The 15,847-nt window shown below is 71.1% G+C and overlaps 1 protein-coding gene across 5 annotated transcripts; it reads left to right on the forward strand.

Moving 5' to 3' along the window:
• Window positions 1–719: 719 nt before the first annotated feature.
• On the forward strand, window positions 720–9,932 carry PCGF1 (polycomb group ring finger 1). 5 transcript variants are annotated; one of them, XM_073343152.1, is made up of 9 exons: window positions 722–859; window positions 2,845–2,950; window positions 3,663–3,815; window positions 4,219–4,290; window positions 4,780–4,885; window positions 6,398–6,431; window positions 8,261–8,347; window positions 9,340–9,414; window positions 9,769–9,932. In XM_073343152.1, exons 1-9 carry the CDS (start codon window positions 764–766, stop codon window positions 9,814–9,816), a joined length of 777 nt encoding a protein of 258 aa, XP_073199253.1. In that variant the 5' UTR covers window positions 722–763; the 3' UTR covers window positions 9,817–9,932. The 5 variants fall into 5 exon arrangements, with proteins under 5 accessions (XP_073199251.1, XP_073199254.1, XP_073199249.1 ...); XM_073343151.1 differs by having other exon boundaries at window positions 723–859; window positions 9,334–9,414; XM_073343150.1 differs by lacking the exons at window positions 8,261–8,347; window positions 9,340–9,414; window positions 9,769–9,932 and having other exon boundaries at window positions 720–859; window positions 2,848–2,950; window positions 6,398–7,005.
• The last annotated feature ends 5,915 nt before the right edge of the window (window positions 9,933–15,847 follow it).

The raw sequence follows: 15,847 nt of genomic DNA on the forward strand, positions 1-15,847 counted from the left end.
CAGGATGGGGGGGATGCAGCTGCTCCCCAAACTGTCCTTTACTAGCCAGTTCTCCTGTCCCTTGTGGCTTATTTATCTTGTGGTGGGGGGCAGCGGAGGGGCCGTGCGGGCCTGGGATGGGGGGCGCTGGTGGGGGGGGATGGGGTGGCGCCAGGTCCGCCCCCGGACGCTGGGGCAGGAGCGCTGGGTTCCCCCCCGGGCGCTGGGTGGGGGGGCTGGGGGCGCCGGGTTTCCCCCCCCCGGGCGCTGGGGGGGGGCTGGGGCGGGGGGCGCCGGGTTCCCCCCCCCCCGGGCGCTGGGTGGGGGGGCTGGGGCGGGGAGCGCCGGGTTCCCCCCCCCCGGGCGCTGGGGGGGGGCTGGGGCGGGGGGCGCCGGGTTCCCCCCCCGGGCGCTGGGTGGGGGGGCTGGGGCGGGGGGCGCCGGGTTCCCCCCCCGGGCGCTGGGGGGTCCGGGGCGGGGGGCGCTGGGGGGGGGGCTGGGGGCGCCTTCGCAGACACCCGGCAGGGGGGCGGGGCGCGCGGCAGGGGAGGGTCCCACGGCCCCCGCGCTGTTACCCCCCCGGCCCGCCAGGGGGCGCCCGGCCTGCCGCGGGCGGAGAGCGGGGACTACAGCTCCCGGCCTGCACCGCGCCAGCCGCTCCGTGCCCCGCCCCCGGCTCGCGGGCGGCCTGGCCGCGCAGGGCACGGCGGGAGCTGTAGTTCTCGCCGTTGCCGTGGGGACAGGCCCCGCCCCAACCCGGAAGTGGGTGGGAGGCGGTTCTAAGATGGCGTCTCCTCCTCAGGGGGGCCCGATGGCGATCGCCATGCGGCTGCGGAACCAGCTCCAGGCCGTCTACAAGATGGACCCGCTCCGCAACGAGGTGAGGCGCCGCGGCTCCCCCAGCAGCGGCCGCGCCTCGGGGCGGACAGAGCAAGGCGCATGCGCGGGCGGAAGAGGGGCTCCCGCGCCTGAGTGGGCGACGGACAGGGCCGCGCATGCGCACCAGTGACGGTGCGCACGTGCCCTGAAGGCGGTGTCTGGCGGGGCGAGGGCTGCCCGTGCGCATGCGCAGCCGTGAGCCGGCGTGTCCACGCCATGGGGACGGAGTCCGCTCCAGGGGGCGGGGCCTAGGGCCAGGCCCCGCCCGCAGCCGGGCTGGGGCAGAGTTAAGGTGATGTCGCCTGGGGGAGGCACAGGCGAGTGTAGGGGCGGGGAGTAGCCCAGTCATGGAACCTTCTCCAGTCCCTGCCCCCCACAGTCCACAGGGGCCCCCTCCTGCCCGGCTGGGGCACCCACGTATTGCTGGGGCAGCCTGGTGGGTGCCCTGCGCAGGGTCCCCCGGGGCTTTGTGCCTAACGGGCTCCCGGGCACCACCCCAGCACGTGGGTCAGGAGGAGCCAGGGGTCCAGAGCTGCGCTGCTGATCTGGGGGTGGGGGTAGGCCTCGCTTGTCCCTCTCTCAGCCCCAGAAGTGGAGATTCAAGGGCCGCTGGATTGGACCCCCAAGACGGTGGCCGCACAAGCAGAGATGTGGGGGGAGGGGACTCCAGGGCCGGGCTAGCGGGGGCTGCGGGTCGGGAGTGAGGGGCACCGGCAGGGCTGGGGGGGAAGCCCAGGGCCAGGCTCGCGGGGGCTGCGGGTCGGGAGTGAGGGGCACCGGCAGGGCTGGGGGGGAGCCCAGGGCCGGGCTAGCGGGGGCTGCGGGTCGGGAGTGAGGGGCACCGGCAGGGCTGTGGGGGGAGCCCAGGGCCGGGCTAGCGGGGGCTGCGGGTCGGGAGCGAGGGGCACCGGCAGGGCTGTGGGGGGAGCCCAGGGCCGGGCTAGCGGGGGCTGCGGGTCGGGAGTGAGGGGCACCGGCAGGGCTGGGGGGGAGCCCAGGGCTGGGCTAGCAGGGGCTGCGGGTCGGGAGTGAGGGGCACCGGCAGGACTGGGGGGAGCCCAGGGCCGGGCTAGCAGGGGCTGCGGGTCGGGAGCGAGGGGCACCGGCAGGGCTGGGGGGGAGCCCAGGGCTGGGCTGTAGGGGCTGCGGGTCGGGAGCGAGGGGCACCGGCAGGGCTGGGGGGGAGCCCAGGGCCGGGAGTGAGGGGCACTGGCAGAGCTGTGGGGGGGGGAAAGGGCTGGGCTAGCAGGGGCTGCGGGTCGGGAGCGAGGGGCACCGGCAGGGCTGGGGGTGAGCCCAGGGCTGGGGTAGCAGAGGGCTGCGGGTCGGGAGTGAGGGGCACCGGCAGGGCTGGGGGGCAGGGCTGGGCTAGCAGGGGCTGCGGGTCGGGAGTGAGGGGCACCGGCAGGGCTGGGGGGGAGCCCAGGGCTGGGCTACCAGGGGCTGCGGGTCGGGAGTGAGGGGCACCGGCAGGGCTGGGGGGGAGCCCAGGGCTGGGGTAGCAGGAGCTGCGGGTCGGGAGCGAGGGGCACCGGCAGGGCTGGGGGGGAGCCCAGGGCTGGGCTAGCAGGGGCTGCGGGTCGGGAGCGAGGGGCACCGGCAGGACTGGGGGGAGCCCAGGGTCGGGCTAGCAGGGGCTGCGGGTCGGGAGCGAGGGGCACCGGCAGGACTGGGGGGAGCCCAGGGTCGGGCTAGCGGGGGCTGCGGGTCGGGAGTGAGGGGCACCGGCAGGACTGGGGGGAGCCCAGGGCTGGGCTAGCGGGGGCTGCGGGTCGGGAGTGAGGGGCACCGGCAGGGCTGGGGGGGGAGCCCAGGGCTGGGCTAGCGGGGGCTGCGGGTCGGGAGCGAGGGGCACCGGCAGGACTGGGGGGAGCCCAGGGTCGGGCTAGCGGGGGCTGCGGGTCGGGAGTGAGGGGCACCGGCAGGACTGGGGGGAGCCCAGGGCTGGGAGTGAGGGACCCTGGTGACATGTGCCCCGTCTGGCAGGAGGAGGTGAAGGTGAAGATGAAGGAGCTGAACGAGCACATCGTTTGCTGCCTCTGCGCTGGGTACTTCATCGACGCCACCACCATCACCGAGTGTCTGCACACGTGTGAGTGCAGGGGCCAGGCTGGCTGGGGGCACCAGGGGACAGCCCCTCCCCCCGGGGCTGGTTCACGGCACCCGTCTGTGGGGCAGGGCTCCCAGTGGCCGCGCTGCTGGATCTGGCCCGGCCTGGCCCTGCCGTCGCTGGCCCAGGGGCTGCATTCTGGAGCCCTCTGGCCCCGAGTCTGCCGCAGACTTGGGCAAGAGGGGCCGGGCTGCTCCCTCTGCTGGGCCGGCGTCTCTCCCGGAGAGTTAGGAGCCCCCTGTGTATGTGAAGGAGCCGGCCGGGCCAGGGGTGGGGGGCGGGGCAGCGGGAGCTGGCTGAGGGGTGCTGTGTGGGGGGAGCGGGTTGGGGGTACGGGGTGGGGTGGTCAGAGCCAGCCTCCACCTCTCCCCCACCCCTGCGCTTTCAGGGGTTGCCGGCTCCAGCGAGCCTGGCCAGCAGGTGGCAGCATCGCACCGCCCTGGGTGGGCTGGAGATGCCCCTGGGGGAGGGGGATCAGCTGGGTGCCCAGCGCCCAGGGCCTGCAGGAGGGTCAGCCCGCACCACACGGGCCCCAGCCGGGGCAGGGGCAGGGGCAGGGGATGCTGGCTGAAGCCGGCTGCGGGGCTAGATGGGCCCGGGGTGGGGAGCCGGGCAGGGGCAGGGGCTGCTGCCCACGGCGTCCCGGGCTGTGCCAGGCTGGGTCCCCGGCCCTGACGCCCGGCCCTCGCCGCAGTCTGCAAGAGCTGCATCGTCAAGTACCTGCAGACCAGCAAGTACTGCCCCATGTGCAACACCAAGATCCACGAGACCCAGCCGCTGCTCAACCTCAAGCTGGACCGCGTCATGCAGGACGTGCTCTACAAACTGGTGCCCGGCCTGCAGGAAAGTGAGTGGGGGGGGCTCTGCTGTGGGGGGCAGGGATGAGGCCGGGGGGCTCTGCTGTGATGGGGGGGCTGTGAGCCCCAGGGGCTGGGGTGGGGGGGCTCTGCTGTCCGTGCCCCACCTGCAGCCCCTGTGTAGGGAGCCATCAGCACAAAGGGCCGGGCCTGCCGCTGGCAGATGCCCAGTCGATGGCTCCACACCGCAGCCCTGGTGCTTCTCAGTCCCCTGCCCGGCCAGGGCTACTTGGGCAGGGCAAGGCTGCCTTCACCCCAGAGCACACAGCCTGGGCCAGGCCCTACTCGGGGGAGGCCAGGGGCCCTGTGTGTGTGGGGTGGGGCGGGGTGGGGGAGGCCGGGGGCCCTCCCTAGTGCGGGAAGCTGGCCGAGCGCTGCCCCCTCTCACTGCAGGCGAGGAGAAGCGGATCCGGGAATTCTACCAGTCGCGCGGCCTCGACCGAGTGACCCAGCCCAGCAGCGAGGGTGCGATACTCACAGTGCGCTGTGCCTAGCCTGGGGGGGCTCTGAGCCCCGTGCTGGGGGTGGGGGGACAGTGGGGTGGCAGGGGGAGGAGGGCTTCATGGAGCTGGGGGAGAACAGGGCGATGGGGAGGGAGGGAGGAGCTGCGGGGGGTGGGACGGGGTGGCAGGGGAGGGGGCTCTGTGGAGCTGGGGGGGCAGGACGGAGGGATGGGGTAGCAGGGGGAGGGGGCTCCGCAGAGCTCGGGGAGCACAGGGGGATGTGGAGGAAGGGTCTCTACGGAGCTGGGGGGGTGGGATGGGGCAGCAGGGGGAGGGGGCTCTGGGGCTGGGGCAGTGGGGGCAGGCTGTAGCTGCCTCTCCCTGGGGCATCCATCCTGCCCCACTCACTGCTGTCTGCTGGGCTGCTCTCGTGCCCTGTGGGCCCTGTTCGCTGGCTGCGGGGGGCTGGGCCCATCGCTGTCCCCGTCTCACTGCCGTGCGTCCCCCGCAGATCCCGTGGTCGACACGATGGGTTTGCCCTACAGCAGCTTCGACCACTCCCGTGCTCACTACTACCGCTTCGACGAGCACGTCTCCCTGTGCCTGGAGCGGCAGAGGTCAGTGGGGCGGTGCCCGTGGCAGGGGCTCAGCAGATGGGGTCACTGAACCCTGCCCAGGACTGGGGGTGACGACGTGCCTCTCGATGCTGATCCACAGTTCCCTGCTCTCCAGCCCTGGGCTTCCCTCCCAGTGCCCCCAGCTCTGCCCGGATCCCTCCGTGCCTGCTCTGAAACCCACGCACACCACAGCCATGCAGCCAGCGCTGGGGTGGGACTCGCCTGTTTAATAGCCCCCAGCTGCCCGCGGGAGTCCTGGCTCCATGGAGGCTGTGCTGGGGCCTTAGGGAGACCGAGGGGGATTCCGGAGTGAGACTTTGCCCAGAGCGCCAGGGTTAATGCGACCTCTGGGGAGGGGCCGGAGGACGGAGGTACTGGGCCTGGGGTCGGGCTCCGGGTTTACATGGGGTTCGGGAGGCGGAACGGCCAGCAGTCCAGCACCCCATAGCACGCAGTGGGGGAGAGGGGAGAGCGCCCCCTGCTGGGTATGAGCTCTGTCCATCCCAAAGCCCCAGCCTCGGGACTGGCTGCAAAGGCAGCTCTGGTCTGCCCGGCCCATGGACCCCTCCCTGGTGAAGTTGGCAGGTGGCCCTAAGGTCGGGGCAGGGGGGAGCGGTGAGGGCAGGTCTGTCACAGAGCAAGCTGGTCGCGTGGCAGGCTGGGCACAAGCACCAGGGTGAAAGGGACAAAGGCCGCAGGCCGTCCGTACCGGCGGGGCTCGTGGTGGGTGGGTGGCTGACTGCCACGCTGTGGCCAGAAGGCGAATGCCGTCCTGAGCTGTGTAAACGGGGGATGTCGAGCAGGAGCCGAGGGGTGATTTTCTGGGGTGGCTGCTGCTGGGATCCTGTGTCTGGCTCTGGTGCCCACAGGTCAAGAGGGACGTTGAGAACTTGGAGGGGGTGGAGAAGAGCCGTGGGAGCGATGGAAGGGTTAGAAACCTGCCCTGGAGTGAGAGACGCAGGGAGCCTGGTCGAGTTAAAGAGAAGGGTCAGGGTGGCTGGGTCCCCGTCTGTCGGCACCTACGCGTGGAGCAGAAATGTGGCGGTCCAGGGCCCTTCGGCCTGGCAGAGGACAGGCTAACACGTGCTGGGGGCTGGAAGCTGAGGCTAGCCACGTTCAGACGGGACGTGAAGCCCACATGCTGGCCGGGAGGGGAGTGACCCACGAGCCGTTTCCGCAGGGAGGGTCAGGGCTGGTGTGTCTCTAAGATGCGGCTCCTGTTCGAGCAGGAGCAGTGCAGGGTGGTCTGGCCTGTGTTCCCCGGGGCCGACGAGGGGAGCGCAGGGTCCCATCTGGCCGGGGGGTGTCTGCGGCTAGGGGCTCTGGGGTGTGGGGTGGAAGCGATGAGGCTGGGTTTAGGAGCTCCCAGGGGGAGGTGCTGTGAAGAGGGCCAGGCAGTGCCCATGTTGCACCCGCCCTGTGGGCACTAGGTGTTTGCCCCTGGCAGGGTTTGCCCCTGGCCAGGCCAGCACGCCCAGCTCTCATGGGCCGTCCCCTCTGGTCTCTCCCCAGCTCCAGCAAAGAGAAGAACAAGACTGGTCTGCAGGTAAGGCCAGGCAGGGGGTGGCTCCCCGCGTGCGCAGACATGGTGCCGTCTGCTGGCAGCCGGGGGCACCACGAGCCTGCCTGGCTCCCACGGGGGCGCTGGGGCCAGCACGCTGGGGGCCGGGGGCCAGTGTTTCCTGCCTTCTCTCAGCCGTCTGGGAGCAGGCCGGTGAGGACACTGGCTCCTCTCAGCCAGGTCCTCGTCCCCCAGCTGGCCAGGGCCTGGCTCTCCCCCCAGCTGTCCGGCTCCCTTGCGGGGGTTGGACTGGGAGCTTGACCTGCCAGCGCTGTGCGAGGCCCCCACAGCCCCGGGATCCTGTCTTGCTATCTCGGGGGGCTGGAGGCAGTGGCCAGGCCCCTTGCCAGGGGTGGGGGGAGGGCAGCCTGGGTAGCTCCTTCCACTGATGCTTCCTGTGTCCCCCATCGGACCCACACCCCTGGGCTGGGCATCGGCGTGTCCCAATTCCTGCTGGGTCCATGCCAGGGATGCCCCCTGCCCCTGGCCCAAAGGGGGCTGTGCCAGCCCAGAGCCCTGCCCAGGAAACACTGCACCAGGGTAGGGACGGGGGGGTGGCCTGGGGGGGAGCGAGGTGCAGCGCTGGGGGTGGGAGGTGGTCAGGGGGAGCCCTGGGGGGTCTGTGTGGAGTAGCCAGGGCATGGAGGGGCGGGCTGGCGGTGTGTGCAGGGGGGGCTGGCCGGGGGATGCGTGCTGGGGGAGTGGGGGCCAGGGGCTGGCTGGGGGAGGTGCAGGGGGGCTGGCCTGGGGAGCGGGGGGGGGCCGTGGGTGGCCGGGGGGTGCGTGCTGGGAGTCGCCGGGGGGTGCGTGCTGGGGGGGCAGGGGCTGGCCGGGGGAGGTGCACTCTGGGGGGGGGGCTGGTCAGGGGGTGCGTGCTGGGGGAGCGGGGGGGGGCAGGGGCTGGCCGGGGGAGGTGCACTCTGGGGGTGGGGGGCTGGCCGGGGGATGCGTGCTGGGGCGGCAGGGGCTGGCCGGGGGAGGTGCACTCTGGGGGGGCAGGGGCTGGCCGGGGGAGGTGCACTCTGGGGGGGCGGCTGGCCAGGGGGTGCGTGCTGGGGGAGCGGGGGGGGCCGTGGCTGGCCGGGGGATGCGTGCTGGGGGAGCGGGGGGGCCGTGGCTGGCCGGGGGAGGTGCACTCTGGGGGGGGTGGGGCTGGCCGGGGGATGCGTGCTGGGGGGGCAGGGGCTGGCCGGGGGAGGTGCACTCTGGGGGGGCAGGGGCTGGCCGGGGGAGGTGCACTCTGGGGGGGCGGCTGGCCAGGGGGTGCGTGCTGGGGGAGCGGGGGGGGCCGTGGCTGGCCGGGGGAGGTGCACTCTGGGGGGGGTGGGGCTGGCCGGGGGATGCGTGTTGGGGGGTCAGGGGCTGGCCGGGGGAGGTGCACTCTGGGGGGGCGGCTGGCCAGGGGGTGCGTGCTGGGGGAGCGGGGGGGGCCGTGGCTGGCCGGGGGATGCGTGCTGGGGGAGCGGGGGGGGCCGTGGCTGGCCGGGGGAGGTGCACTCTGGGGGGGGGGGGGGCTGGCCGGGGGATGCGTGCTGGGGGGGCAGGGGCTGGCCGGGGGAGGTGCACTCTGGGGGGGCAGGGGCTGGCCGGGGGAGGTGCACTCTGGGGGGGCGGCTGGCCAGGGGGTGCGTGCTGGCGGAGCGGGGGGGGCCGTGGCTGGCCGGGGGATGCGTGCTGGCGGAGCGGGGGGGGCCGTGGCTGGCTGGGGGATGCGTGCTGGGGGAGCGGGGGGGGCCGTGGCTGGCCGGGGGAGGTGCACTCTGGGGGGGGGGTGCCCCTCCGGCACCCTGCCCTCACCCCGCTCTCCCTTGCAGCAGAAGTACGTGCGCTGCTCGGTGCGGGCCCAGGTGCGTCACCTGCGGAGGGTCCTGTGCCACCGCCTGGGGCTGGGGCTGCAGCACGTGAGTGAGCCGGGGGGGCCGGGGCCGGCGCTGCCAGCCCAGGCTGGGCCACTCGCAGGAGGCTGGCAGGCCGGGCACCGGGGGCGGGTCTCAGGCCGGGCACCGGGGGGCTGGGTGGGGGGGGGGGTTGCAGGTGCGGTTGGAGGGGCTGGGGGCGGGTCTCAGGCTGGGCACCGGGGGGCTGGGTGGGGGGGGGTTGCAGGTGCGGTTGGAGGGGCTGGGGGCGGGTCTCAGGCCGGGCACCGGGGGGCTGGGTGGGGGGTTGCAGGTGCGGTTGGAGGGGCTGGGGGCGGGTCTCAGGCCGGGCACCGGGGGGCTGGGTGGGGGGTTGCAGGTGCGGTTGGAGGGGCTGGGGGCGGGTCTCAGGCCGGGCACCGGGGGGCTGGGTGGGGGGTTGCAGGTGCGGTTGGAGGGGCTGGGGACGGGTCTCAGGCCGGGCACTGGGGGGCTGGGGGCGGGGGGGTTGCAGGTGCGGTTGGAGGGGCCGGGGGGCGGGTCTCAGGCCGGGCACTGGGGTGCTGGGTGGGGGGTTGCAGGTGCGGTTGGAGGGGCCGGGGGCGGGTCTCAGGCCGGGCACCGGGGGGCTGGGTGGGGGGTTGCAGGTGCGGTTGGAGGGGCTGGGGGCGGGTCTCAGGCCGGGCACCGGGGGGCTGGGTGGGGGGTTGCAGGTGCGGTTGGAGGGGCTGGGGGCGGGTCTCAGGCTGGGCACCGGGGGGCCGGGGGTGGGTCTCAGGCCGGGCACCGGGGGGCTGGGTGGGGGGTTGCAGGTGCGGTTGGAGGGGCTGGGGGCGGGTCTCAGGCCGGGCACCGGGGTGCTGGGTGGGGGGTTGCAGGTGCGGTTGGAGGGGCTGGGGGCGGGTCTCAGGCCGGGCACCGGGGTGCTGGGTGGGGGGTTGCAGGTGCGGTTGGAGGGGCCGGGGGCGGGTCTCAGGCTGGGCACCGGGGGCAGTGCCCATCCACCTGGTGATGCAGCGTCTCCGTGGCAGGTGCAGATCCTTTACGGCAGCGAGGTGCTCCCGGATCACATGACCATGAAGCAGCTGTGGCTATCCCGCTGGTTCGGCAAGGTGGGTGCGGGGCCGCGGGCCCTGGCCTGGGCAGGGGGCGTCGGGCCGGGGTACCTGTCGCGCGAGCGCAGCCCGGCAGCCGCACTGGGCACGTTGGGGGGCAGGGCCCTCGCTCTCCCCGGCACGCAGCCGGCCCCAGCCCTGGCCTGGTGCTGCCCGCCAGAGTCCGGCCCGTTGTTTCTCCTGCCGAGTGCCGGGGAGGCTGGGCGCTTCTCCCTCGCTTGAGCTCGCAGGGGGTGCACTGGTGGGGTCTGGCTGCGCTGGGGGGGTGGCAGGGGGGTGCGCTGGGGGGGCCAGGAGCGGTGGTCCCGCTGGCCGTCCTGCTCTTCTCACGGCCACTCTCTTGCCTTGCAGCCTGCGCCCCTGCTCCTGCATTACAGCGTGAAGGAGAAGAGGAGGTAGGGGGCTGGGCCGAGGGCGCTGCCCTGCCCAGAGACCCCCGAACCCTGCAGCCCCCCCTAACTTAAACCCTCCTGCCCCAGCCCGAGTCTATTTTTTGAATAAAACAGTTGAAAATCCCTGGCCGGCCGGCACGCGTGGCACCGGGGGAGAGGGGGGCAGGGGAGCCGTGCTGGGCAAGCGCCAGGCAGCGCCCATGGGAGGGAACAAACACACACCCCCCTGCCCGCGGCAGTACCCAGCCCTCCCACGCGCCGGCCCCGGCCCCCCTTCCCACACAGCCGTTCCTGCGCCATGCAGGGGGCCCCGGGTGCCGCGGCCCCACGGTGCCCCCCGTTCCCTTGTAGCGAGGGAGGGAGCCGCGTGGAGACGTTTACCCAGCGCCAGTTGCTCTGTTGCGCTCAATAGATTAATCACCATCACAGCCGCCTCGGGCGTCTCGTCCCCCTGCCAACCCCGCCCCCCGGAGTGATGGGGAAATAATGGGCCTGGGGCCGTGGGGCTGCCCCTCTGCAGCGCAGATAATGAGCCATGATAAAGTCATGGGCCCTGGGATTCCTGGGGGGGGTCTTCCCCCGGCTGGCTTCACCACACTCGGCCAATTCGCCACTCTTGTGGGCACGGTACTGCAGGCAGCTGGGCAGAACGTGGCAGGTCCGGGGCTGCTGGGGGTCGGGGCACTGCCTGCAGGGGGGCGCCCCCTGAATTCCTCTGGCCCCAGGAGGCCTCGGCAGACCTGGCAGTGAGCACAGGGGAGAATGGGCTGTGCCCAGGCTGCTGGGTTAGGGAAAGGCGGAGGGGCACCCTTGCCCATGGGGGCACTGGGGGAGGTGCTGGGCCCTGCTCCCCACGGCAGGTCACGGGCCGGCCCCTGCACCGAGTGGCTTGTTGAGCTGCGGCTGGACCGGCTGGCCAGCAGCAAACACGAGCCAGGCAGCTGGTGTCTCCTATTCCTGGAGACCCAACAGGTGCCCCTGAGCCTGGCCCTGGCCCAGTGCCCAGCCCGCGCCGCCCAGTCCTGAAAAGCAGACCTGGCAGGGAACGCAGCTGGCTTGGCAGCCCTGGGTGCACGGCGGGATGGGGGGCAGAGAGCGTGGCCAGGAGTGGGGGGCTGAGCAGAGAGCGCAGCCCTGAGGGGGGGCAGGAGGCGCAGCCCCAGGCAGGCAGGGAGCATGGCCCCATCTCCCCCTGACGGTGACTGTCCCGGCCCCGTCCCGGCCCCGTCCCGGCCGTGTTGGTGCTGCCCGGGGCAGCGGAGCCCTGGGCTGGGCGATTCCTGGGCAGGCCCCAGGAACCCAAGGTTTCTTGAGATGTCCTGGGGCCTCAGCTTCCCCGCCTGGAGCGGCCGCATGGCAGGGGCGCTCCGTCATGGCGCTCACTGCCTCTTCTCGGGGGGCTACCGATGCCCCCTTGTCCTCCAGGCTGGGGCTTGCCCTGGGGCTACTGCTCCTTGGGGCTGGCTGTCTTGGGCCCTGCCTCTGGCCCGGGGCCGGCTCCCGGGCTGTTTATCCCTCACGTGGCCCGTGGCCCACAGCACCTGGTCCCAGAACTGAGACAGGGCGCTGGGTCCTGTCCCCCCCCCGCCCCCCCAGCTCAGTCACAGGCCAGCCTCCCGCGGGCGTGGGGCAGGCCCACAGCTGCAGCAGGCCCTGGCCAGGGCCCCTGACGGCTGCACGGGATCCCGGCCGCTCAGCCTTGGACTTGTCCTAAAGGAGCTTCCTCCACCCAGTAGTAGGAACCCCCCTTTCGTGCTGTGGCCCTGCACTCCCCCCCCCCCCCCCCCAAGACACAGGAACCAGTCGGGCGCCCACGTCCCAGGGTTTCCCTGGGAGAACAGGTGGAAACTTTCCCTGCCCCCGCAGTACGAGACCCTCAGCTGTGTCAGGGAAATCTGATAAGGGGGTGGGAGAGAAATCAGGGATTCCCCCAGCCTGGCCCCCCCCAGCTCTGCCACCGCCCCTCAATCCTGACCTGCGGCCCCCGCGATCCCTGCCCTGCCCCCAAGCTCTGCTGGTGCCCCTCACTCCCGACCCGCAGCCCCCGGTTTGCTGGCCGGGCGGCTCTGTGCCCTGTCTGGCTGTGGGGGCAGCCGGTCGTTCATCGCCCCACCGGGGCTGCGTTGGGGAGGGGCTGAGCGGGAGGGGGCTGCCTGTGGCTCTGTGATTTATGCCGCACGGCCTGGCAATTAGCAGCGCATCCCCGTGGCCGATCCTTAACCCCTGAGCTCTGCGCGGCTGGGCTGACCCCGGGCCCGGGAGCCCCTGGGGGGGATCTGGTTACCCCGGCCCTGCCCTTCCCACGCGGGCCTGCGCAGTGCCCAGCCCAGCTGTTGGCCATCCCTCAGGCGGCCGGCAGGCCGGGGGGGCAGCCTAGGGCCGAGCGCTCGCCCGCTGCCAAGTAACTGGTGAAAAGCAGAGCAGAGGGCACAGGGCAAAGCCAGCTGGGACCGCGCGGAGCCAGCCCAGAGACGGGGCTGGGGTCTCCCAGCCCCCCTGAACATGGGTCCTCCCCACCCAGCCTCCCCACAGCCCCCCTGAACACGGGGACTCCCCATTCCCTCGAACACGGGGACTCCCAGCCCTCCATGCCCTGCTGCCCCCGGAGACTCCGAGCCCCCCGCCTGCTTCCCCCACGGCAGCACCTCCCCCCAGAGGGTCGGTGCCGTTCGGACGCCCCCGGGACGGGACAGCCCCTCGCCCCGTCAGCCGGCCGGGCAGAGCCAGGGAGATGGGCCCAGCAGGGCAGGGCCCAGTCCCTGGGGGGGCGCTGGCAGGCCTGGAGCCCGGGCGAGGGGCCCTTTGCTGTGTCTGTCACCACGGGCTCTGGCTCCTGCAGCCCCAGCCTGTCAGACGCAGGCCGGGGGCTCCGGCGTTACACAGAGCAGAGCAGGAAGCCGGAGCCGGAGCCGGGCCAGAGCTGGCTGATCCCTCGGCGCATCCCGCACCCCCCGCGCCCCCCACTTATCAGCCCGGCTGGGACAGCACAAGGAGGCTAATTCAAACCAACTGGGCGGCTGACATTGGTAAATGAGCGGCCTGCCTGCGCTGGGACTGAGGGGCAGGAATGCTGCCGGGAATGGGGGGCGCGGCTGGCTGGGGGGGGCTCCATGCTCCCAGCCAGCTGTGCCTGACCCCCCCCCCGGTCCCAGCACTGTCCCCCGCTGGGGCTCCTGCCTTTGGGGGCAGGGCCGCGGAAAGGGAAAGTTTGGCCCGGGGTTTTGGGTGCTCGTCCCTGCTGTGCCAGGCTCCGAGTGCCCCCCTGGGCGGATCTCTGGACACGGGCCCATCTGTCATGGGCTGACAGCTGCCCTGGCACCTGGGGGGGCACTCAGACCCAGCGGGGGGGGGGGTGCAGGCAGACAGTGGCTGGGCTGCCCGCTGCTGGGATGGAGGTGGCACCAGGAGTTGTGGGGCAGTGGCTGGCACCCAGGGGTCTGCTCCCAACCCCGCAGCTGAGCGTGTCCCAGGGAGCTGGGGGGGACGGGGGGGGGGCTGATTTGCCATGCTCACTTGGCTTTAATTACCTGTTCCTGCGGCCCAGCCACTGCTGCCGGGGGACCGGGCCGGTGACTCTGGGGGCTGCTCGGCTGGGAGCTAACATCTTTCCAGCTTCACATTAACAGCTGGGTCCTGCCCTGTCAGCAGCCAGTGCCTGGCCTGGCCCGTGTGGGCTCCGCAGGGCAGGGGCTGGACACAGGGCAGTGCCCAGCTGGGGGATTCACTCGCTCCCTGGGCTGCTGCCCCCCTGTGACAAAGCAGGACTGTTCTTAATGTTTCCTCTGAATAGTGTGGGGGTGCCTCAGTTTCCCCTAGGCAGTTCTTAAGTATCTAGGGGGTGGGGTAAGGGTGTATGATCCTTGCAGAGCCCTAGAGGGCCGGTGTGTGCAGGGATCTGGACACAGAGAATGGCCGACACCCTGTTTCCTGGCCACTGATGGCCTGGCCCTTCCCCCCTGCAAGGTGAGAGCTAAAGGGTTGGAGAACAAAGGAATCAGGTGCCCTCCTGGCCCAGGAAAGGGACAAAGCCCAGAGGAGGGGGGGCTGGAGGGAGTTTCAGTTTGGGGCTGGCTGGGGTGAGGAGTGAAGGGCAGACGGGGTTGTCTGGCTCACTGCCCCCCAAAATGGACCCAGCTGAGGGGTCCGGTTCTTTGCACCTACAAGCTCTGTTTTAGACCATGTTCCTGTCGTCTAATAAACCTTCTGTTTTACTGGCTGGCTGAGAGTCCCGTCTGACTGCGGAGTTGGGGGGCAGGACCCTCTGGCTTCCCCAGGACCCCGCCTGAGCGGACTGGCTGTGGGAAGCGCACGGAGGGGCAGAGGAGGCTGAATGCTCCGAGGTCAGACCCAGGAAGGTGGAGCCGGGTGAGCTGTGTGTCCTGCAGACAGGCTGCTCCCAGAGAGGAGACTCCCCAGAGTCCTGCCTGGCTTCGTGGGGAGCAGTTCCAGAGCATCGCCCGGGGACCCCGTGACACCCCCACTCAGGGCTGGGGGCCTTGGGGCAGAGCAGACCTCAGTCCCCTGAGTGTCAGAGGGGGATGCTTGGCAGTTGCTGTGTCCCAGGCCCATGGCGACGTGGGCCTCGCGCTGGGCTGCGGTGGTAGGGGGCTGTGGCCTAGCAGACATCTTGGGGGGTAGGGAGCCCAGAACCCAGTTCTGGGCCTCCCTCCATTTCCCCAGCCAGCTGCAAACTGAAACTCTCCCACCCCTCCTCTCCTTTGTCTCTTTCCCCGGCCAGGAGGCCACCTGATCCCTTTGGTCTCCAACCCCTTCAGTTGGCACCTTGCAGGGGAGGGGCCCAGGCCATCAGGAGACAGGGTGTCGCCCATTCTCTGTGCCTCATCCTCACACTGGCGCTCTGCTCTGCAACAATCCCACCCCCTTATCCCCCCCTGGATACTTAAGAAATGCATAGGGGAAACTGAGGCACCCACACAGTACTCAGAGAAAACATTAAGAACATTCCCACTTCATCACAAGTGACCCTTGGTTGAAGCTCTGCCTGTCCATCCGGCTGATCTCGTCCATGACTCCAGTGAAGCCTGGACTGCATCCCACAGCTCACGCGTACCCCTGCCCCCCAGCCCTTGTTCCCGAGCTAGGGAGCTGCTGCTGGCTCCCTGTGGACGTGACCATCCATGGACGTCAGTCGCTAGGCGTCAAAGTCGCGGTGGTTGGATTTGCCATTGTCGTCATATTGGGTTCTCCGCTGATGTGGGGTCGGCCTCAGCCAGTCCCTTTGCAGTGACCCACTTAGCCCCAGCCAGCCAGGTGCTGTTCACACCTGGGTCTGAGCTTGCCTGTGAGCAAATGGCCCTTTCCACCCCAGGGGACAGAGCAGCATACAGGGGAAACTGAGGCATATCCAGGCCTGATAAAATTACCAAAAAATCCCACTTCATCGCACAAGGAAACAATGAGACAGTGCTCAGCTAGAGGGGCGCCTGGCAGCCTGGGCTATAGCGTGGGGGGGGGAGTGCCACATTGCAGGAGTACGGGTGTTGTGAGAGGATGGGGAGTGCGGCTCTGTGGGGGGGTCTTGTGTGGGGTTCTTATGCAGCATTGGGGGTATTGTGCGGGGTGTGCAGGCATTGTGCAGAGGTGTGGGTGTTGGGTGGGGGTGCGGGTGTTGTGAGGGTGTACAGTGTTGAGGAAGTGGGTGTTGTACAGATGTGGGGGTGTTGTGCTGGGGTGAGGGTGTGGTGGGGGGTGCAGTGTAGAGGGGTGCAGGTATTGTGCAGGGTTGTTATGCAGCGTTGCGGGGTGTTGTGCAGTGTTGTGGTGTGCAGGTGTGGAGGGGTGTGGGTGTTGTGCACGTGCTGGGCTGTTGTGTGGGGTGGGAGGTTGTGCGGCATTGGGGGTGTGGGTGTTGTGCGGGGCCATGTATGTTGTGCAGCGTTGAGGGATGGGGGTGTTGTACAGGGTTGTTATTCAGCATTGCGGGTGTTGGGTGTTGTGCAGTGTTGTGCGGGTAGGGATTTTGTATGGGGGTGGGAGGTTGTGTACTGTTGAGGGGTGTAGGTGTTGTGTGGGGTTGT

The sequence above is a fragment of the Lepidochelys kempii genome, chromosome 4 (genome assembly GCF_965140265.1).
Source record: "Lepidochelys kempii isolate rLepKem1 chromosome 4, rLepKem1.hap2, whole genome shotgun sequence".
Taxonomy (NCBI): domain Eukaryota; kingdom Metazoa; phylum Chordata; order Testudines; family Cheloniidae; genus Lepidochelys; species Lepidochelys kempii.

Excerpts from the sequence above, each read along its gene's own strand:
- PCGF1 (XM_073343148.1), top strand. The coding sequence starts at position 764 with ATGGCGTCTCCTCCTCAGGGGGGCCCGATGGCGATCGCCATGCGGCTG. Across the intron at positions 860-2,844 it reads TGGACCCGCTCCGCAACGAG|GAGGAGGTGAAGGTGAAGAT; the intron begins GTGAGGCGCCGC and ends CCCGTCTGGCAG. Across the intron at positions 4,886-6,397 it reads CTGTGCCTGGAGCGGCAGAG|CTCCAGCAAAGAGAAGAACA; the intron begins GTCAGTGGGGCG and ends GTCTCTCCCCAG.